This window comes from Fukomys damarensis, unplaced genomic scaffold (genome assembly GCF_012274545.1).
Source record: "Fukomys damarensis isolate Sample0158 unplaced genomic scaffold, DMR_v1.0_HiC HiC_scaffold_26, whole genome shotgun sequence".
Taxonomy (NCBI): Eukaryota; Metazoa; Chordata; class Mammalia; order Rodentia; family Bathyergidae; genus Fukomys; species Fukomys damarensis.
Genome location: NW_022900938.1, coordinates 9313946 through 9336498, shown reverse-complemented (window position 1 = coordinate 9336498; position 22553 = coordinate 9313946). Strand labels below are relative to the sequence as shown.

The following is a 22553-nucleotide window of genomic DNA, read 5'->3' as shown; positions in this document are numbered from 1 at the left end:
ATATATATATATATAATTAGTAAGCACATTTTCAATTATTCAATGAAAACTCAACTCACTGGAATTTGGACTTCAGTCACCATGTTATTTGTGAATACCATGAATTTGGAAGTAAGGAAATAAAGTATTTGTAAATAGGGAAGGGAGGAGGGGGTGAAAGGAGGGCATGGGTTAGGGAAAAAAATGAGAACCAAGACCTGTCATGCAAAGGTACAAGATCCCAGTGATGAATGTAACTGTGCTGTATTCCTAGAATGTACCAATAGACTCAATGAGGGAAAAAAAAAGATGCTTGACACCAACTCTCCTTTTAGGGGTCTCGAGGTAACGACGGTGCTCGAGGCAGCGACGGCCAGCCGGTGAGCAACTTTGCATCTCTCCCTGATTTGTTCAGGGGCAATGTGAAACTCTAGATTGCAGGTTGATTTATGATATATCTGCCTAATGCATATAGTAGCTCTAGATGACTATTTTTTTAACTAAAAAATAAAAAGTATTTTGTTACTGACTCAGTACTAGAAACTATATATGAACATCTACATATTTTAGAATGTTGTTCCTCTGCATAGTTACTGTAACGTTCAGGATGAATACTACTTTTATATGCATAGGACTCTCCTGTATTTTATCTGAGTGTACTCACTTGTTTTTTGCTGGAAGTGTTAGATTTCATTTACTTAAGAGCCCTTGAAATTGTATTGAATGTTTTCAGGGCCCCCCTGGTCCTCCTGGAACCGCAGGATTCCCTGGATCTCCTGGTGCTAAGGTAAGCGTGTGCTTGTAGAGAAGAATATAAAAGTATCTCAGCGACAACAAAAAAGCACAGGATTGCTATTGCAAAAGATTTCTTAACCATTCCAACGGGTATCCTTTGCCCATGGACTTTTAAAGCCACTTTCTTGATTCAAAAGGAAGTTTTTCCCCAAAACATTATCTCCTGATGTCTCTTCCGATGCCTTCTTTCTTTTTGCGGACTCTTTCTGGAAAACATATATAACATAGTCTTACACGTGTTGACCATTTCTCTGTCTTTATAATGAGCGATTCTCTGATTTAGCTTCAGTGTATCGCAGTACTACAGCTTTTAGGAGATGTTTAAATAGATGATGGGTGGACTAGGTGACCAAAAGTGTCCAGGAAAATCCGCTACAGTGCTTCGAATTTCTCCCTTAGGGTGAAGTTGGACCTGCAGGCTCCCCTGGTTCAAGCGGAGCCCCAGGAGCAAGAGGAGAACCTGGACCTCAGGGACATGCTGGTGCTCAGGGTCCTCCTGTAAGTTGCAGATGCGGCCATTAAGAGAAGAGCGCAGCTTGCTTCACACAGCGTGGGCTTCAGTGGTGCTGCCAGTTAAGGCAGCTTCTCTAAAAAGCGTAGTTTAATTCTCTACAATGGCTCTACTGTGACAAGTACTGATTTCACTAGTAGTGCAACGATAGCTTTAGGGATTGTGCTATCCTTAAATCTACTCTGTTTCTATAAAGCAGAACAGAGGCCGGATAGCATTCTCCTGATATTTTGAAGAATGTGCCCTAAATTAATCCTCAGTCAAAAGCAATTCAGCAAAGTCACAAAACCCAAAACTTGTCCTATTTTTAATTTAATAATCTGCACCAAGTGAGTATGATCTCTAATTTATTTAAACCATATCTCTTTCTTTACATTGTATGATGTGAGCACATCTCTCTAAGGCTCAATGCCTCTCAATATGTTTTATAAGCAAATAGAAAATGCCATCCATGCAGGCACCATTTGTATCGTTATTAATATGGCCTCTCTCTCTCTCGTGTGTGTGTGTGTGTGTGTGTGTGTGTGTGTGTGTGTGTGTGTCTCGTAGGGCCCCCCTGGGACTAATGGCAGCCCTGGCGGTAAAGGAGAAATGGTAAGCCCTCCCTACCCCCGACATACTCCACCCTCGAATCCTCCACACACGTTGGATTGGTGATGTCTAAGTGAGATGCTCAGGAAGGAAAGTTCCAGCTTGGCTAAATGTTCCTTGGTTGTTCCCAGGGTCCCGCCGGTATTCCCGGAGCTCCTGGGCTGATGGGAGCCCGGGGCCCTGCAGGACCACCTGGTACGAATGGTGCCCCTGGACAGCGAGGTAGTCCGGTAAGTCGCCTGTTTCTCTTCATCACCAGAAAGTTGTGGATTTAACTCCCACAGCAAAAATGTTCGTTTCAAACGTGTTCTGCTCCTCCTCAGTTGAACATATGTGAATTGTGTCTTGCCAGTGATGACTTTGTTAGTCGAGTCCTTCCCGTTTGCAAACTACAGTTTTGATTATCTTTAGGGTGAACCTGGTAAGAACGGTGCGAAAGGGGAGCCTGGAGCGCGCGGTGAACGTGTAAGTTCCGCCCCGGCAGATTTGATGGTTTCTTAGAAAACTGCAACCTAATTAGAAAGCTAATAGTTAAAAACTTAGCAACGAAGTTTAGTTGTAATTCCTTTATATATCGTCACTTTGCAGGGTGAAGCTGGCTCCCCAGGTATTCCAGGAACTAAGGGTGAAGATGGCAAAGACGGATCCCCTGGAGAACCCGGCGCAAACGGACTGCCAGGCGCTGCAGGAGAAAGGGTACGTATGTTCTTGCACGCACCTCGCCGAAAGGCGGGACCCCACCCAGATGAAATCTGGCCTTCAGGGTGAGGCAAACATGGCTTCCTCTAGGGTCTGACCCCACACAGAGGTAAAATCGTTTGTTTTATGACATGACACTGAATATATAACCACCCGGGAGCTATGAAAAGTTTCAGGGCTTTGTACTGAAATATTTGACTTTCATTATTTCCAGGGTGCTCCGGGATTCCGAGGACCTGCCGGACCTCCCGGTCTTGCAGGAGAAAAGGTAGATAACTTCAGTTTCTACTATCCTAGAAACTAATATTAGAAACAGTGTTTCTTCTGCATAAATATATCATGAAATATATTTGCGTTAAAATAATGTTTATTGTAAAACAATGATATTAATCCCTGCTTAGCCGTTTTTCCTTGCTTTTTAATGGAAGCAAATCATTTAATCTCTATGAGATCCTTTAACGTATCTGTAGGCTTGATCCCTTAACATTATTGCAAAAATAGGACAAACTAAAATACCTGAAAGTTCTTTGAAACTCTTCAATGACATGCAATGTGATTTCATGCCATCAAATATAGTTGACTTTAAAAGCATAGAAATATATCAAGCCCAACAAATATTGTTTGTTTTCAGAATGATGTTCACCATAGTTCCGCAAATTTTTGTTTAAAATATGGCAATTCAGTTCAAGATAACTACTATTTTACATAGAAAATGTCAGCTGTAAGAGACCAAATAAATTCTATAGCTACAACCTAAATGTTATTGATATCTAGTGAATGAAGGCCCTTTTAAAGGTTTTCTTGTTTATTTGACCCTGTAGGGTCCCGGTGGGGAGCGTGGTGGCCCAGGCCCTGCGGGACCTAGAGGAGGGGCTGGAGAACCTGGCAGAGATGGTGCCCCTGGAACTCCAGGAATGAGGGTATGGAAAACATTGGTCCGAGTGATGCTTTAATGCGGTAAGAAGAAGGCAAGACAAATCAAGATATCTTAAGCCAGACTGTGCCTTTCATAGGGCTCAAGTCAAAGCAAAACAATCTTCTTTTAAGCAAACAAGCCAGGGTAGATCAGGGAAGATCATAAAATAGAATTGTCATAGGTGCTTTATAGACAGAGAGGAAAGTGTACAGACACAGAGCTACATAGTAAGTGGAAATCTCAGAACTGTACCAGTAAAGCATTTTGTTTTTTAAAATTATCATTTTAAATCACCTGACAATCGATCTTTCATTTAGGGTGCTCCTGGAAGCCCCGGGGGACCAGGCAATGATGGCAAACCAGGGCCTCCCGTATGTACATTTTTAAAATGCCATTTTACAAATATAATAAAACAAGAAAATGCATATTTTGGCATAGCACTGAATATCTGTCTGTATGCCTTGTAGATTTTGCTCAGTGATTTATGAAACCTTCGTTAATATAATGGTTTTGCTCATTAGGGAAGTCAAGGAGAAAGTGGTCGCCCTGGTCCACCCGGGCCATCCGGTCCCCGAGGTCAGCCTGGTGTCATGGGTTTCCCTGGTCCTAAAGGAAATGATGTGAGTTCTTTCATTAATGTCTTCAAGAAATATACAACAAATATGAATTGCAAATGTATACCACTAAGAAACATCAAACATGAAAAAGAAATACATGACCTTTTAACTTCCATTAAGATGGCTCAGAGATGGTCAAAATTCATCCTCCTCTTGAAACGGGGAAAAGGATCTGCAGATAAAATAACATGTAGGAAGGAAGCCAAATGTGTACTTGGTTATAAGTGCATGTATGTTAGTGCTGTGTTTGTGTATGTGTGTGTGTGTGTGTGTGTGTGTGTGCACATGAAAGAGGCAGATCAAAAATAGAAGGGAGTAATATCCCTATGATGCTATTTTTTGGTCAGTATTGATAAATCCTGGCCTCTTGTTCTCTAGGGTGCTCCTGGGAAGAACGGAGAACGAGGTGGCCCTGGAGGGCCTGGACTTCCGGTATGTAGCCTGCATCTACTCATTTCCAGGCTTCTAACAGCTGCATTAATACCAGGACTCAAGACGTCTATCATTGATATTAACTCTTCTTCCTAATAACTGTTGTTTTTAGGGCCCTCCTGGAAAGAATGGTGAAACTGGACCTCAGGGTCCCCCAGGCCCTACTGTAAGTATCCTCAAATTTGAGGTGGAAATGAGGGGAGCACTGGGCAAGGGCAGGGTATAGAAATTATATCATCCCCAGCACTGTGTCCTTGTAGCTACCGTAGCAATGAGGTAGTTGCTTATGTAGTAATCTAGGTAACTTCTGACACAGGTTTTGCACCTGCGTGATTTGAGTCCTTACACAGCACAGACTGTCTCCTCTCTTTACATCCTTACTTTCTAAACTAAGACATGGGCCTTCGGCGAAGTCTGCTGCAGACTAGCTATGGAATGGCATTTTGTCATGGAATATATCATTATGTTTTTCTACACAGGGGCCCTCTGGTGACAAGGGAGACTCGGGACCACCTGGCCCCCAAGGATTACAGGTAAGAACTTCTTTAAATGTCACTAGGTATTTGCCTTTAGTGGGTGATCAGATGATTGTTTACCTCCCCTTTTATAGTGTTGAGCAAATTGGCAGTTAATTGTGGTGACTCTAATACATTACAATTCACCTTTAATTTAATTTGTGGATTTGTGTAACTAACATTGAAATGTCAATTGGTATTAACAGATAGTCACATCTTCAAGGCTTATTCTGGGATATACACATTAAATTATTCTTAAAAATTTAACTCATATAGTTCTATATGCTCATACTTCTTTTTTTCATTATAATATAAATTCCTACAGCTAAATTCACCTTTCCATTTTGGCAACACATTTTTCTAAAACAAAAGAAAAAAGTAATGAACATAGTGTATAGACTATGATCAGCATAAGTCTGTCACGGGCTTTGAGTAGCACACATATTCTATTTCTAAAAAGGCTGTGAAAGCCACTTTTAATGTTTCAGAAATGTATTTAAATGTGAGACGCTTTCCCATTAGCAGTGTTTGAAGTGACAACGCCCTATCAATGTGATTTTCCACAGGGCTTGCCTGGTACTGCTGGCCCCCCAGGAGAAAATGGAAAACCCGGTGATGCAGTAAGTTGCCTTTCATCTTTCAGAATTCAGAAGCCCAGGAATACATAGCAATCATCTCGCAACTATTGACTTCTGAAGGCGTGCAGGCTACCATATCTGAATTTTGACATTTAGTTTTCCAAGGTAGTTCCCCAGAGACTTTGAATTTCCTTAGAAAGGACCTAAGGAAACGGTACCCACCTTCAAGGCTGGAACAGTTGTTATCTATGGAAACAAGTGAGACGTGTCTGCTGCTGAAGTTTATGTTGTGCTTTCTGCTATCAGCCTAATCATGCAATGCCCACCTCCTAGGGTCCCAAGGGTGATGTTGGTGCGCCTGGAACTCCCGGAGGCAAGGTAATATTTCACATTTTCCTCTACTTTTTCCAACATGTTACAGAGCAACTGATGAGTGATGTATTTTATGGTATATCAAGCTAGAGTCATGTTTCTTAAGAAAAGCAACAATGTGAGAGTTCGATGAATCCATTTAGGAAAACTCAAGACATTTCCCCTACAATAAGCTTGTTCCATCTGGAATGTATAATTCTCTAAAATTAATAAGCACCACAGAACCAGTCATGGACTTGAAATTTTAGAAGGAAAATATTGCCAATGTATTGTTTCCTATAGGAAAATTCTTTTGGTAGAAGAATTTTTTTAAGTTGCCTTTGTGGATGCAATAATATATAGAGGGAAACTATTTTGTAGAAGAACTTTTAAAATGTGAGTTGCAAGTAATATAATAATAGTAAAATAAATTTCAAAGATAACTAATACTTAGACCCATGTCCCTGAATTTCCTCTAGACTCTTTTATGTTTGCAGCCCCTACACAACTGATCAAATGGTTATTAGTATAAAATTTTCCAAACTGCTCAAAAACACAAGTTAAGAGTTGACATCCGACTTACATGATTTGCAGTGGGTTTTGCTTTATCTTTAGCACTGGATTTTCTAACATGGATATCACACTTTCCAATGGCAGGGAGACTCTGGTGCCCCTGGTGAACGTGGACCTCCTGGATTGGCAGGGACCCCAGGTGTTAGAGGAGGAGTTGGTCCCCCCGGTCCTGAAGGTGGAAAGGTAACTCCTCAGAATTCAATTCTCCTAAACCAGTGATGGCAAAGCTTTTAGAGCGTTCAGTGAGAACAAACCACCAGTTGTAGCACATGTGCCATAGGTTCACCTCCATTGTCCTTGACTCTGGAAAACACACCCTATTTCCCTCTTGTTATTTACTATCGCTGCCTTGATTTCAGGGCCCTGCTGGTCCCCCTGGGCCACCTGGTGCTGCTGGTAGTCCTGGTCTGCAAGGCATGCCTGGAGAAAGAGGAGGCCCTGGAGGTTCTGGTCCAAAAGGTGAAAAGGTACTGGCTTACTTCCTCTTAATTATGCAAGAAAAACAGACCTTATAGATTGATATCAATCCATCTACTTGCGAAATTAACGTTATCTCATAGTAAGTGAAATTTGAGAGGGATTCCTGCGGCACCTACCAAGCAGAACATCTAAAGCTCATGTGAGGACGTGGAGGGCTCAGCTGCTGCACTTCTCTGCAATCTCCCCACTGACCTCCCCTCTCGTTTGACAGGGTGAACCAGGCGGTGCAGGTGCAGACGGTGCCCCCGGGAAAGACGGTCCCAGGGTGAGTGTTCAGGCTTGGCGGAAGCAGGGGCAGAGCTCATTCCATGTGTGAGAGTCCTGCACGGCAACATTTCTTCAAAAACTACTCAGGAGAAATTAGACCATACTTTACCATTTTGTGGGCATTAAAAAGACCCACATGAATTGTGAGTACATAAATTACTGCTTTATATCTATCAGTACCTGGCAGTTTCATGGAGACCTAAGAATGGAAAAGCCTCAAACATACAATAAAAATCACAAGTTGGGGCCATGAGTCACTAAAAATTGAGACAGTCGACATTGCTGTGCATTGTTACACTTAAAAATAACATGATAGATCTGTGGCATATTTACATCATAGAAAAAGTACTGAGCAATAAAAAGAATGAACTTGTGATGCATACAATTGAAACAAATCTCAGAGACACCCAGCCATGAAAAGAAAAGTCGATCTCCAAAGGATGATACCACATGAATCCATCCCTGTAATAATCATTGCAAAACATAATTTAAAAAGAGATGGAAAATACATTAAAGGCCTCCAGGAGTTGGGGATGGGAGGCTGGGGGGTGGCTAGGGCTATGAGGAAGTGACAAGAGAGAAGAACATCAAGACGATTGTGTTTGGGCATCTTGATTGTGGCCCTGGTCATGCCTGGCTGCACGGGTGATGAAATTGTAGAAACACACACACATACACACAAGTGTACATATAATGGTTTAAATCTGTGTGGATTGCTCAAATGTCAATTTCTTAGTTTTGATATTATAGTATAGTTTTGCTAGATGTTAACGTGGGAAGAGTTTGAGAGAAAGATGCACAGAATTTTCCTGTACATTTCCTTGAGACTTCCTGTGAATCTTTGTCAAAACAAAATGTTCAAACAAATAACACAAATGTCATTATAATATATTCTTTTGACATTAGCATCCTCTATGGCTGCAGCAAATTGCAGACATAATTTAGCTGTGCTATAGAAAGTCCTTCATTTCAACATTTATTCTTTTACAAAAAAGATTCATAGGTTACACTGTACTTTAACACTTTTGGAGCATTAAAAAGACCTAAATAACATGGTTGTTTAAATTAAGTCATCTCATAGGTCTTACATTATTATAGTTATCTTAATATGGGTATTATATCTATTTTAGTTATCTTAAGAAATTTCAGAGAGCCAAAGATTTAGCTCAGTGGTACGACGCCCTCCTTGCAAGCGAAAGGTCCTAAGTTCAATCTCTGGTACCAAAAAAAAAAGAAAAGAAAAGAAAAGAAATATTTCACTTTTGACAGACTAGATAGGTAAGTGGTTGTTACCTATTTGACACCTAGATGGGTAAGCCTCGTTCTAAAGGCTAAGGCAGGAGGATCATTTGAACCCAACATAGAACAAGACTCAAAAAAATTTGAATATTTTATTTATGTAATTTAGATAAACTAATATTTGAATGTTTTATTTAAAAAGTTTAATATGCATCATAACATTTTTTAAATTTCTTTCTTTCTTTTTTTCTTTTTTGGTACCAGGGATCGAACTCAGGTCCTTGTGCTTGCAAGGCAGGCGGCAGAACCACTGAGCTAAATCCCCGACCTTTTTTTTTTAATTTCTTTTTTTGTGTGTGTGTTCATAATAACATTTTGAGTAAATGTACATTATCAACCATTTGAATGAAGGAATTTACTTTAATTTTAAAGATATTACAATAAGCTCTTTTTATTTTATTTTATCCCATTTATCTTCTATTATATAGATCCAAATGAATTAATCAATAAACCATCACTAAATACTATTTATTTTCTTCTGAGTCATTGCTGTAAAATCTTGTGTCTACTAACATCTCCAGTACTTATACACCAAGTGATTAGTATAACATTCAGCAATGAAACAAATCATATTATCTACTTTACTAGAGGGACAATAGGCCTATATAGCCTCTGTTTGATTAATGTGAGAAATGATGGTACTTTCTTCAAATTTCAAAAAGTATGTTTCTATTTTCTCTAGGGTCCTACTGGTCCTATTGGTCCTCCTGGCCCAGCTGGTCAGCCTGGAGATAAGGTAACAAATAGCACCATTTGTGAGCAAAAAAAAAAAAAAAAAAAAAAAAAAAAAAGTGTGTGTGTGTGTGTTTGTGATTGGAATTTTTGTTATTTGTTTGTTTTCCTTTTTCTCAGGGTGAAAGTGGTGCTCCTGGACTTCCAGGCATAGCTGGACCTCGTGGTGGCTCTGTAAGTGTTAAAGACCTTTTCGACATCATTTTTAACCCTACACAGGCACTAGTTACTTGTGATACTCTTTACAGCAATTCCACCCCAGGAACCAGAGCCTCAATGTCAGAGTTTTATCTTTAGGAACGTGTGACATGCAAGGGAGTGTTAAATCCCTTAAACCTAAAATTCACAAAACAACATTTTAAACCATGCCTTCTTTCCTGTGTAACTACTGAAAAAACATAAAAGTTGCACAATAATAGACACCTGTAAATGAATATTTCTCAAGCCTACAAGTTCATTTCCAGAGGTGCCTTTTAGATCCAAATTATCTACCTCTGGACTTTAAGACTCAAGAAAGACATCTAGCAAGTGTTTTAAATCAATCAATGGACTTTTCCAATAACCATTTTACCATATTTAAGATAGTTACAACTTTAGAAGTTATATGACTAAATGCATTAAATAGTTCAACATTTTCAAACTATGTTTTCTTGAGAATAACATAGCCAGAGACAGAAGGCATCTACCTTCTACATTACAGTGAAACTGTGCTAGTCATCTTTGCACTGCCCATTTTCTGATTACAGGAAAGATAACATGATAGGGACAGTGTGCATTCCCTTGGGACACGTCTTCCTGAGGCTAACCAGTGTGTTGTTCTCCTCAGGGCGAAAGAGGTGAACAAGGGCCCCCAGGACCTGCTGGTTTTCCTGGTGCTCCTGTAAGTGAGAACATTTACACGTGCATGTCCCACGGCCTATAAGTACCCTCTTGCTGAACTCTAGCAGAAATATATGTCAAGTTCCTGTTTTACTCTTTCTTTTTGGGGGCGGGTACTGGCGATCGAACTCAGGAACTTGTGCTTGCAAGGCAGGTGGCAGAACCACTGAGCCCTGTTTCACTCTTTCTTAAGTTACTTATTCCCAGTAAAGCTATTTTACCCTTATTTTTCGCTCATTCCTACCTTTGCTCTTTTAAAAATGGAAGTAAAGAATGCCTGTTCTAACTTTATACCCAGATAACAAGGCTATAGCATTGCCCTTCATTTAAAATCACTGAATATTTTTAAAGTTATTCGTTATCAATGATATTGAAATTTGCTCTCAATCCAGTTGTTCTCAAGAGTTTGCCAATATTCCTTTTCGAATACACAATGTTTAGAAAACCTCTCTAATGTCAAATAACATATACCTTACGTTTTTCCATATTTTTTTCTTCTATCATGGAGATGCTTTGATTAACTTTGTATTAGCAGGACCTCAGAGAGCTTTCTCTTCTTAGCTTATTTCAATACCTTTCCATCTGAAGGAGTCTTTCGTCTAAAGCAAACCATAAGGCCGATATTGTGAGGAAGCCAGCCAACAGGTTGTCTCTGTTTCTGCGTGCAGGGACAAAATGGTGAGCCTGGGGCTAAGGGAGAAAGAGGAGCCCCTGGTGAGAAAGGAGAAGGCGGAGCTCCTGGAATTGCTGGACCCCCTGGAGGTTCTGGCCCTTCCGTGAGTACTCTCCCTAAGGCTGCTGGCGCAAAGCACATGGGTTTATCATTAATTTAATCTTTCACAGACAAAGCCTGCCGTGGTAAAAGAGTATAATCTTCATGGGAGTACAACTCCTAAGTTTGAAACTTGGTCCCAGAAGTCTACCCATGATAACACTCAAACTCTTCGTGAAGTTACTGGTTTTCAGAGGCTTCATGCATCTGTCAAAGTGTTATATTTAATAATCTTGTTTTTCCTTTCATTTCACTCAGGGTCCTCCTGGTCCCCAAGGTGTCAAGGGTGAACGTGGCAGTCCTGGTGGTCCTGTAAGTATTGAGCCTCTGAGCTGTTACTGAAAAACATTCATAGATATCAACCTGTAGAAAACTGCCCTAGAGATACCAGAGCCACTGAGTATAAGATAGCCACGTCGTGGTCATTGATGAGTTATATGTGACTGACGTAACCAAGCAAACCAAAAATGACTTCAAGGGAGAATTCAGGTGCTGTCACATTTCTTAGACTTTATATTTGTTTGTAGTGCATAGCTACTTGTTCTGGTTGTGAAACTCAAAATTCTCTGTTAATTCACAGGGTGCTGCTGGCTTTCCTGGTGCTCGTGGTCTTCCTGGTCCTCCAGGCAATAATGTAAGTTATTTTTGAAGTATGCTTCCTTACGTATTTTAAAAAGAAGATACATTTATCTGTACACTGAAAAACTTAGGTAAAAGAAGGAATAAAACATTTATTTTTTTTTTCAAAACAAATATTTAAATTGCTAACAATTCTATGCAGGGGAACCCAGGACCCCCTGGTACAAGCGGTGCTCCAGGCAAGGATGGGCCCCCGGGTCCCGCAGGTAACACAGGTTCTCCTGGAAATCCCGGAGTGTCTGGACCAAAAGGTGATGCTGGCCAGCCAGGAGAGAAGGGGCCACCCGGCGCCCAAGGCCCTCCGGTGAGTGGCTTCGTGGCTCTTTTGAGTGACGATGCTATTTTGCTTTCCTCCAGAATCAGCAGAGGGAGGCGTAGTGGTGTAAGGCCGAGCTGAGTCTTCATCATCTTCCTAACAGGGAGCCCCAGGCCCGCTCGGACTCGCAGGGATCACCGGAGCACGGGGTCTTGCAGGACCACCAGGCATGCCAGGCCCTCGGGGAAGCCCTGGGCCTCAGGGTATCAAGGTGAGTGTGGTCTTTCTTCCCTGGACTCTCGCTTCCTTTCACAGCATTCAGCAGTCACTTGGCCACATCAGAAATGGAGAGGTTCTCTTCATAGGTACAAATTATTGAAAGGGTGATTTTCTTTTATATTTGTAGTCTGGCAAAAACAAACATTTTATTAAATGGTCCCAGAACATAAAAATCTTGAGTGCAAGTAACCAAATTAATGTCACAGAAAAATCATCTTGCCATCTCTCTAGCACCTCTGTTAGGAACAGAACATTATTCAGTTGTTTGACTATTGATCTTGAAAGGGAAATTCACGCTACAGTACAAACCTATGAAAGCCTTTAACTGGTTCAAATGATCCTTCTACTCTGGCCCTTTTGCACTTGTGATTTTCTCTCTCTAGCATTACATGGTGTTCTAGTGCTTAGGATCTAAAAGACACGTGCAGTCATTAGGGCAATAACGGTCCATAGTTATTAGGGCTCACAACACAATACCTTCAACTCTTCTTTCAAAACATGCCAAGTAATAGATACTGTGTTGAAATTGACATTTAACATTAAATGTATCCAGTGTATATGCTTCGTACAGAGACAAGTGTTTAGTAAAACCAAATTTTAATGGGCACTATAGTTTCATGGGGATCAGCATTATTCTTTCTTGCAATATCTCTATCTAGGCAACTGGTGTTACAATGGATTCTGACTAAGATAAGCAATGTAATTAGTCATGCCCTGGCAGCCTAACTCACCAATCAAGTGGGAAAATGTAAGATGCTCACCACCTCTCAACTTTTTTCCTGTGTATGGCGCACATGGTTTTATGAAAAAAAAGAAAGGAAAAGAAAAAAAAAACTTTAAAAGAAATTGAGCAAAACAAGATTTTTTCCTAAGAAATGTAGAGAGCTGATAACACTATAAACTGATCTTAATTAAATTAAAATGCCTCTTATCCCTTTGTGTGTAGGGTGAAAGTGGGAAGCCAGGAGCCAGTGGCCACAACGGTGAACGTGGACCTCCTGGACCGCAGGGTCTCCCTGGCCTGGCTGGTACTGCTGGTGAACCTGGAAGAGACGTAAGTGACAATTCTTAGGCAATATTTAACTAGGTAGGGAAAATTTAGTAATTTATTTAAGGATAGGTCAAATGGAGCTTTAATGTCTAAGAGGATAAATATGACCACATAGCCAAGTTCACTTTCTTCCTCGATAAGAGATATTTTTCTCTTGCAATGTACAATAAATAACCTAAAAGGCCTATGGCCATTGAGATTTATCCAACAAATAATATTAGGGGGAAAATATGGTCTCTAAATTAGGAAACAAAGTAGTGCAGAAAGCTCTTATTTACAAATTTTCCTGAATGAAAATATTTTATAATTTTCTGTGATTAGTCTTTGATTGCTTCTTTTTCATTTTAAAAGTAATATTTTATATTGACAAAGCTAATTCTACAAATTTACAGAGCTAATTGGATGTAGATTTCCATTATCAGTTCCAAGGTGTCTGTTACCCAAAACTTATTTATTAGGCCCCTCTTCTTAGACTTTTTTTCTGATCATCCCACCTTGTAAATTTAGTACTACAGATGTGCCATGTATCTCTTTGGGTCTTGCGGCTTTTTGAGGAACCAAATCCCATTATAATTGTCTAAGATTTCTTGTCCCCCAAATCTATTTTCACCCCCCTTGATAATAATGAATGTCCTTTTTTTTTTTTTGGTACTGGGGATTGAACTCTCTACCTTGCGCTTGTGAGGCAGGCATGGCCACTGAGCTAAATCCCCGGCCCTAAGAATGAATGTCTTACATAGTATTCGAAGGACTTCAAGAAACTTGACTCACTTCCTCCTTTTTCTTTTAAATCAGGGAAACCCTGGATCAGATGGTCAGCCAGGCAGAGATGGATCTCCTGGTGGCAAGGTATAACAAATACGTGCACAAGAATTTAGTGAAGCAATTTATTGCTGTTTTCATATTTGGGATCTGTGAATTTGTTTCCAGGGTGATCGTGGTGAAAATGGCTCTCCTGGGGCCCCTGGTGCACCTGGTCATCCAGGCCCCGCTGGTCCTGTGGGTCCTGCTGGAAAGAGTGGTGACAGAGGAGAAACGGTGAGTTCCAGTAAACACTGCCTCTCTTTACTTGTCTATTTCCCTCCGTGAAGAGTTTTGTAGGGAGAAGATAGATTGTCAAATCTGCCGACCCAATTATCAGCCCTCTTACAGTTTTTATGCAAGGCATCCTGTAAACAAGCATGCTAATGAAGGTACCCCAGGCATTTCTAGCAATTGTCAATGAAGAATTCATTACTAAAACCCCAAGCAGTATTAAAAAGGCCAACTACCTATTTCCTGGGTAAAGGCAAAGCTGAATTAACAGAAACTTTGTTCAGCTCTCCTATCTACCCCTGCTTTTAAAGACGTAAGGGCAAAGCAAGAATAACTTCCAATAATACCGTGCATGCTGTTAGTCCCATCTCAATGAAATTAGTAACATTTAAAAACAAAACTTACTCAATAAACATAGACAGTTCCCTGTGTATTTGCTCACTGATTTGTTTCCTCTTAGGGCCCTTCTGGTCCTGCTGGTTCTCCTGGTCCTGCTGGTGCCCGAGGTGCTCCTGTAAGTTGTTTTTTGTTTTTTGTTTTTTTTTTTATTTGAATTCATTGTATAGTGCAGGAAATATTATCTTTTCTGTCATGTTCTGGAAAAGACAATGACAAAATTTGTAACTACGGCACAAATGTAATCTCTTCTTTGATGATACTGAAAGCAACTCTGGTACTAAAAATTCCTTGGCGCCAAGAACATAAGCATCAATTATTTGGATTCTGTAGGATTAACATTCCAAAATTAAAACAATCCAGAAATGATCGTTATTGCTTCATGTATGAAGTGTCTATTAATGGCGATTTCTAGGTAATACAATGTCATAAAATAGATTGAGTCATTATAAATGCCATTTCATCTTTCCAGTATGTCTGAGTGTATGGCATTAATTTGAATTGTGTATTTGAAGGGTCCTCAAGGCCCACGTGGTGACAAAGGTGAAACTGGTGAACGTGGTTCTAATGGCATCAAAGGACATCGAGGATTCCCCGGCAATCCAGGCCCCCCTGGCTCTCCCGTAAGTTCATCCATTGTTAGAAATTCTCCCTCACTTTACCTGCTGGGCAAGATGATTTTTAGAGACTATTAGTAGAAAACTTTCCATCTCTAAAAGTCTGTGCTGGAAGATAGGAAAAATGAATCCAAGAACTTATGTGAAATAGTGGCATGGCAAAATGAAGGAACTGAAACAAGAGAAAATCATGATCACGACATTTCCTGATAGATAAGGAGCATAGTTTCCTAAGCCCTTTTAAGGTCTTCACCTGTACTTATCCTTCTTTTCTTTTCAGGGTGCTGCTGGTCACCAGGGTGCTGTTGGTAGCCCAGGACCTGCTGGCCCTCGAGTGAGTACCACAGATATACACTGGAAGATTCACATTTCTATAATGTTTGCACTACAAGAAAATATTCTAGAATTACAATATCATGATCATTTCTTAGGGACCTGTTGGACCCAACGGGCCTCCTGGCAAAGATGGAACAAGTGGACATCCTGGTCCCATTGGGCCACCAGGGCCTCGAGGCAACAGAGGTGAACGAGGGTCTGAGGTGAGACACCACTTATACATAGGCAGATTTAATTCTCTATACTCGTCAAATTTTCAGAAATACTGTACAGTATTTTTAACTGAGACACTGAGTTAGATACAGTGTAATAATTTTATTTAGAAAATGAACAGTGACTTAAAAAAAAAACATTCTGGCCCACAATTAAGACATTTCTCACCACACTATACCAGGAAGAAATTTTTTCTATAGTTTGATAGCTGTCGTATCAAGCTGATGATGTCTGCTTAATGACCCAAATCGGTGCTGATCTCAGACCCAAGTTCTTAAGGCTTCGATAATCATAACAATTTGCATTTTATTTACTTTGCAAATAACTCCCATGATTCCTGTATCGCTACTGATACCATCATTCCTAGTGGATCCCTATCCCCTATGTCTGGGGTAAGTGCAACAACAGCTATCATCTCTACACGTTCCACAAGTGACTGTTAAAACACAAATAAGTCATCAGCCCAAAGATACAAAGTTAACTGCAAATTGGGGGCCAGAGTCCAGTTCCCTCATTTTATCTCCTCTGTCATGTCAACGTTCGAGTTGTACATCACGGGCTGTTTACTTACAACATTTATACAGAAAGAATGCTATCATAAAATGTGACACACAGTACTGTTTCTTACAAAGTGGAACAATGTTTTCCTGACAACAAACTATGGTCATTACTCATGGGTTCTCACATGGCTGCAAAGGTAGCCAAGTGAACTTTGATAATAAATAGTCACACAATATATGCATTGTTTTTAATGCATTTCCTTGGACTAGTAGCATAGTCTTTCATGGGAGATCAAACAAGACCATATTTCAGTGATGTGTATCGCTCCTACCTTAGGGTTCCCCAGGCCACCCAGGACAACCAGGTCCTCCTGGACCCCCCGGTGCCCCTGGTCCTTGCTGTGGTGGTGCTGCTGCCATCGCTGGGATTGGAGGTGGTGAAAAATCTGCTGGCTTTGCACCATATTATGGAGATGAACCAATGGATTTTAAAATCAACACTGAAGAGATAATGTCTTCACTCAAATCTGTTAATGGACAAATAGAAAGCCTCATTAGTCCTGATGGTTCCCACAAAAATCCTGCTAGGAACTGCAGAGACCTGAAAATGTGCCACCCTGAACTTAAGAGTGGTATGTATGAGAATCTCTAAGAGTGTGCCCACAAGTTATAGGAAAGCAGCTTGTATTAGGGATTGGTGGAAAAACTTTCACTGTAAATCGGAAATAATTTGAAATCAAGATAGTATTTAGATAATGTTCATAGAATTTAATTTTAAATTGAATTTAATTTTTAAAAATCTTTGCAGATATACAGTGTAATGTAAATAACTACAAAATATTTTAAGTACAGGAAAATCTAAGGACACTCGTCAGAATGTTAATACAATAGTAGTTTGCTATTCCTGAACATCACAACTGATGTAGCAAAATGATTTTCATCATTGTGTTCTAGGATTAAGAAGACATAATTTTATTGTAATTGTATTATGACACTTGAATCTATTATAATAAATCTAATTATTAAAATTTTCAAATTTAGAAACAAAATTTCAGAATACTACATAGAACTGAGTAGACTATTGTAATAGTTTAAGATTTTGCATATACAGTGGGTTAATTACTGTTGAAAAGCGAAATTATCTTAAGCTTTCAAATATCTTGACATGGAGCATTGTATTTCCTCAGAGTCATTTCTACAAATTAATTAAAATAGCCATCAATTGGGTTTAGGTGTTTTGACACAGATCTGGCTTAGACAACTAGTTTATATTAAGTTACATTAACTGTTTGTTGATCCCTTTCAAATGAGGAAATTTCACCAAATACTATACACCAACCAGAAGTTCTTAGTATGTCATCGTTATTTAAAACCAAAATGTTACGTTTTATGTCAGTGTTTTTATAGTTAGAACCTGCAGGATCAATGTAAATGTTTCTCTATAGGCCCTACATACAAGATGCTAGTGGTCAACATGATGAATGCCTTATTTGATAAACAACAGCATTCATTCTGGTCCCTTTCCTTACCGGACTTTCTAACCAGCGCCCTCTGTTCCTTCATTGTGATTCTTCAGGAGAATATTGGGTCGATCCTAACCAGGGCTGTAAGATGGATGCTATCAAAGTTTTCTGTAATATGGAAACTGGGGAAACGTGCGTAAGTGCCAGTCCTTCTTCAGTGCCACTGAAAAACTGGTGGAGAGATTCTGGTGCTGAGAAGAAACATGTTTGGTTTGGAGGGTCCATGGATGGTGGTTTTGAGGTACGAAAGGACATGCCATACTTAACTGACATTTTTTTGTTCCTCCTATCTGTTGATCACAAAGCTTAAGTTAACTAATACACAGAAGAGCCCAAGTGACTTTATATATTCAAGTGACTTGCTTTCATAACCTCCCTCTCAGTAAGAGCTAAACTAGATTGAGTTGCTTTGCAAGCAAACACCTTTCTTTTACTCCTGAAGACCTTTGCTCTGCCACACAACAAAAATATACAACTGTAGAATATGTAAGAACAGTGTGTGTTCAATGCCCACACTAACGCTCCATGAAGCCCTTGTATGAAGCTGCAAGTTTGATCAGTCTTATTTGTTTTCCTCTCACAGTTTGGCTATGGCAATCCCGAACTTCCTGAAGATGTGCTCGAGGTCCAGTTGGCACACCTCCGACTTCTCTCCAGCCGGGCCTCCCAGAACATTACATACCACTGCAAGAACAGCATTGCATACATGGATCAGGCCAGTGGGAATGTAAAGAAAGCCCTGAAATTCATGGGGTCAAATGAAGGCGAATTCAAGGCTGAAGGAAACAGCAAATTCACATACACAGTTCTAGAAGATGGTTGCACTGTAAGTAACATCACATTTATAAGCAAAGGTCATGATACACTAAGCAAATCTAGTCTTATCATTTTATTTTGGAAAGAAGAAATAAAAATAAGCAGGTGAACAAAAGATGGCATTTGTTGTAAATTATGTAATATTTACAGATTCATTTCAGGGAAAGTGAACTACTACAAAAATTGAATACATCTTAACTTGTAGAAGGAAATTAGTTGAAAGTAATCAAAATTTAAACCCATAACATCATCTTTATCAGATTAACTGGACATGCCTTTAAGATTAATTTTATCATGTATAGTCTGCATAATATGTATCATATGAACTTAATCTAATATCTACACTTTGTATAAAATTTTAAAGGTTGACTTTGAGTCTGTCCTTTGTTATTTCCTTCTGTGAACAAAGCGGGAGCCCACTGCTAATGTTAGCAAAGTCCAGTGAGTGACTTAAGCCACCTCTTAATAACCCAACTATCTCTCTGGTAGCATAGACCAGAACCAGGCCTCATGGGAGTGTGGCAGTCTCCCTGCTAGGGAGACTTCAGGTCTGACAAGGCTTTTGATTGACAATGGGAAGGATTATAACTTGAAATAGAGTGGTCTCATGTATGGGAGGTAACATGGTACACTGAGAACTCCCTTACAGCAGAAAAGTTTTCCAGCTCAATCAGTCAGAGGAACTGTGTAAGAAATTGTAATGTCATTATAACTTAAACTCTTTCCTCTTTTATACAGAAACACACTGGGGAATGGAGCAAAACAGTCTTCGAATACCGAACACGCAAGGCCATGAGACTGCCGATTGTAGATATTGCACCCTATGATATCGGTGGTCCTGATCAAGAATTTGGTGTGGACGTTGGCCCTGTTTGCTTTTTATAAACCAAACTCTGTCTGAAACCCCCTGAAATAATTCCACATTCCATATGTGTTCCTCTTGTTCTGATCTTGTCAACCAGTGCAGGTGACCAACTTAATTCCAGTTATTTATTTCCAAAATTTTTGGAAAAAGAATAATTTGACAGACATAAGAAAGTATGTGTGTTTTTTCTGTTCCACCAAATACAGTTCAAATGCTTTTTGTTTTATTTTTTTACCAATTCCAACTTCAAAATGTCTCAATGGTGCTATAATAAATAAACTTCAACACTCTTACAATAACACTGTGTTACATTCTTTGAATCCTAGCCCATCTGTGGAGCAAAGACTATGCTCACCAGTAAAAATTAATCTTTCTTTCTGAAGCAGTCAAACAGGAAATCAGAAAAGACCTCCCTATTTAAACTACCTCAAATGGTCAGAAACATAAATTCTGTAAGTTCCAGAAGACCAAACAAAAGCATAAGCGGGCAAAGCTTGTGACGTCATTTGTTAATTTTCTAAGATACTGATAAAAATATAGTGTAGTACAGTGATTTAGAGTAATATTTTAAAGCCACCATTATTCTATTCATTGATACCAGCTACTTTTAAAGGTGCTTCTCTCTTTTCTAGTCATCGCTGGTAAAGATCACAAATATTTGGGAAGGCTTTAATGACACATGTTATGGTGCTAATGTACTTTCACTTTTAAAATTCTGGATCAGAATTGTTGATCTGCTTTCAAACCATATGCACAGTATCTATCTGTCTCCTCTTAGAAAGATTAGTTGACATACCACAGGGGCATGCCCTTCATCTTGTAAAAAAAAAAAATCACTAATATAAAACCAATTACGGGGCTGCATTTGTCACAACAACACAGAGAATGTTTGAAACTTTCTTTTGTAAACTTGTATGTGGTTGTTGATCTTTCTTTTTCTTTCAGACACCCATAATAAAACATCATAAGAAACATTCCTGGTTTTCGTCCCTGTTCATGGATTTGACAAATACATGTCTTTACCCAGAAACTCATGATTTTCATGAAAAAGTAGATTAAATTCTAACTCTTTAGGTTAATAATATGAAGCAATATAACATAGGTTCAGAGTAGAGAAAATGCTCTGTAGGAAATCCTACAGAGTTGCAGAGGAACCCTGGAGGCATATGGGAAACAGAGATCATTCTGGTTGAAATGGTCAGTCCCTGGGCATGGTAAAGTAATAAAAAGGGTGTCTTCCAAAGGGGAGTAGTTAGAAAAGAAGATGCTGATAATTTATCAAAAGTAAGATAGATCAGCTGGGGATTTAGCTCAGTGGTTCCAGTGCCTGCCTCGCAAGTGCAAGGACCCAAGTTCGATCCCTGGTACAAAAAAAAAAGTAAGATAGATCAGTAAAACATACTAATATTAAGAACATCAATGCCTCATGATTTTACCTATCTGCTGTATCTAGAAAAGTTTAGCAGAGAAAAGAGCTGATATATTGCTTACTAGTGTCTGTGGGTGGAATGAAATGAGGACATTTTGGTCAAAGAATTTCAGTTAAGTAACAAATAAATTCAAGAGATCTATTTTGCAAAGTGGAGGCTATAGTTAATAGCAATATATTACATACTTTTGAAAATTTTTAAAAGAATAGATTTGTTCTTGTCCTCCCCACACAAACTGAGTATGTGAAGTGAGGCATATATTAATTTTAACTTGTGAGCCACTCAAAATGTATACCTATTTCAAACTATCACATCCTACATGCTAAGTATATATAGTTTTTTGCTAATTAAGAATAAAATACATTCTAAAAATATTTAAAATAATTACAATAAGGCATTTTCTACCATCTTTGTGTTCACACTGCTACACTGATCTCTTGGGTCAGTCTATTCTTTACTGAAAATTTCTTATGTAGTTTAGTTACCACTAACAAAAATAGTAGCCTTGTATACTTGGCTTTAAATTTTGAAATGTTTTCACTCCATATGGATATGAAAATAATGCTTTCCAAATCAAAAGTTGCATCATGCAAACATCAGGTCTTGGTCCACTTATGTTTCAACCAAAATCGTCTGTGTTAACAGACTCTGGTGTACATTTTCAGTAATGTTTGACCTTCTTGAAAATAGTATGTGTTCATTTTACATTATATTATAATATTATACTCACATAAAATTCTAAATGCATCTGAATTACAGGCACACTTACATATATACATATGAGAGAGAGAGCCAAAAGCATAAATTCCCAAATTATGTTGAAATTTTATTTTACACAAAAAGAAGCATATTAAATATAAAAGTTTGCCCTCCATATTGTTAAGTTAATATGTCATACAAAGCAGTCAATTTTAATATTTATTTAACACACTGTACAATATTGATGCATATTATTCAGTTTAATTAATAGAGTTAATTTCGTATTTCTTGCCCATTCGTTATTTAGTTGCTAAAACCCTATTTTACCACAAGGAATTTATGGTCCAATGAGCCCTGTTGAAAATCAGAAGCCACAAAGACACTGGCTTTCCCAGTCTCTCATTGAGTTTGGGCTTAGCCCTCTATGTAAATCAGCAACACACACCTGCAAAATTTCAGTCTGAAGATGGTTGTATCAGTTTCACATTATGCCTGTAGCAATTACCACAAACTTGTTTTACATTTCTGGAGGTCAAAAGCTGAGAGGCCAAGAGAGGTCATGTTCTTTTTAAGAGATTGTCAGAAGGAACTGTGCTGCGTCCTTTTCCCAGAGGCCATCTGGATTCCCTAAATTCAAGAGCCACTTCCCTCAGCAGAGCCTGTGAAATTTGCGGAAACCTTTTTCACTCTGACACTGATTTCTCCTGCCTTTTATTGATAAGGACCTTTATGATAACGGGGAACCCAGTGGATATTCTAAATAATCTCCCCATTTCAAGATCATCAGATAGGCAACCTCAATCCTATCTGCAACCTTAATTGCTTCTTGCTTCAGGTTTCAGGAATTAGAATGTAGACGTATTTAGGGAGGCATTTTTCTATCTGTTGTGATAGTGATGCGAAAAAAAAAAA

The 22553-nt window shown here is 39.1% G+C and overlaps 1 protein-coding gene and 1 long non-coding RNA gene across 3 annotated transcripts in view; one reads left to right on the top strand and one right to left on the bottom strand.

Annotated features, from left to right (window-relative positions):
- Col3a1 (collagen type III alpha 1 chain) overlaps positions 1-20331 on the top strand; it is a 41986-nt gene extending 21655 nt beyond the window's left edge. For both annotated transcript variants that reach the window (XM_010636825.2, XM_010636824.2), the window contains exons 14-51: positions 315-359; positions 713-766; positions 1174-1272; positions 1835-1879; positions 2008-2106; positions 2288-2341; positions 2465-2572; positions 2790-2843; positions 3397-3495; positions 3809-3862; positions 4013-4111; positions 4487-4540; positions 4653-4706; positions 5020-5073; positions 5622-5675; positions 5967-6011; positions 6642-6740; positions 6917-7024; positions 7249-7302; positions 9286-9339; positions 9456-9509; positions 10162-10215; positions 10883-10990; positions 11245-11298; positions 11567-11620; positions 11768-11929; positions 12045-12152; positions 13107-13214; positions 14007-14060; positions 14142-14249; positions 14707-14760; positions 15158-15265; positions 15540-15593; positions 15691-15798; positions 16646-16940; positions 17885-18072; positions 18415-18657; positions 19386-20331. In XM_010636825.2, coding sequence (XP_010635127.1) covers positions 315-359; positions 713-766; positions 1174-1272; positions 1835-1879; positions 2008-2106; positions 2288-2341; positions 2465-2572; positions 2790-2843; positions 3397-3495; positions 3809-3862; positions 4013-4111; positions 4487-4540; positions 4653-4706; positions 5020-5073; positions 5622-5675; positions 5967-6011; positions 6642-6740; positions 6917-7024; positions 7249-7302; positions 9286-9339; positions 9456-9509; positions 10162-10215; positions 10883-10990; positions 11245-11298; positions 11567-11620; positions 11768-11929; positions 12045-12152; positions 13107-13214; positions 14007-14060; positions 14142-14249; positions 14707-14760; positions 15158-15265; positions 15540-15593; positions 15691-15798; positions 16646-16940; positions 17885-18072; positions 18415-18657; positions 19386-19532 — 3447 coding nt within the window. In that variant the 3' untranslated portion in view covers positions 19533-20331. The remainder of the gene's footprint in view (positions 1-314; positions 360-712; positions 767-1173; positions 1273-1834; positions 1880-2007; positions 2107-2287; positions 2342-2464; positions 2573-2789; positions 2844-3396; positions 3496-3808; positions 3863-4012; positions 4112-4486; positions 4541-4652; positions 4707-5019; positions 5074-5621; positions 5676-5966; positions 6012-6641; positions 6741-6916; positions 7025-7248; positions 7303-9285; positions 9340-9455; positions 9510-10161; positions 10216-10882; positions 10991-11244; positions 11299-11566; positions 11621-11767; positions 11930-12044; positions 12153-13106; positions 13215-14006; positions 14061-14141; positions 14250-14706; positions 14761-15157; positions 15266-15539; positions 15594-15690; positions 15799-16645; positions 16941-17884; positions 18073-18414; positions 18658-19385) is intronic.
- Positions 14141-22553, bottom strand: part of LOC104871009 — a 16582-nt gene continuing 8169 nt past the window's right edge. The window contains exons 2-4 of the long non-coding RNA XR_782699.3: positions 16641-16835; positions 14652-14842; positions 14141-14220 (exon numbers count right to left, since the gene is read on the bottom strand). This is a non-coding gene — a long non-coding RNA (uncharacterized LOC104871009). The remainder of the gene's footprint in view (positions 14221-14651; positions 14843-16640; positions 16836-22553) is intronic.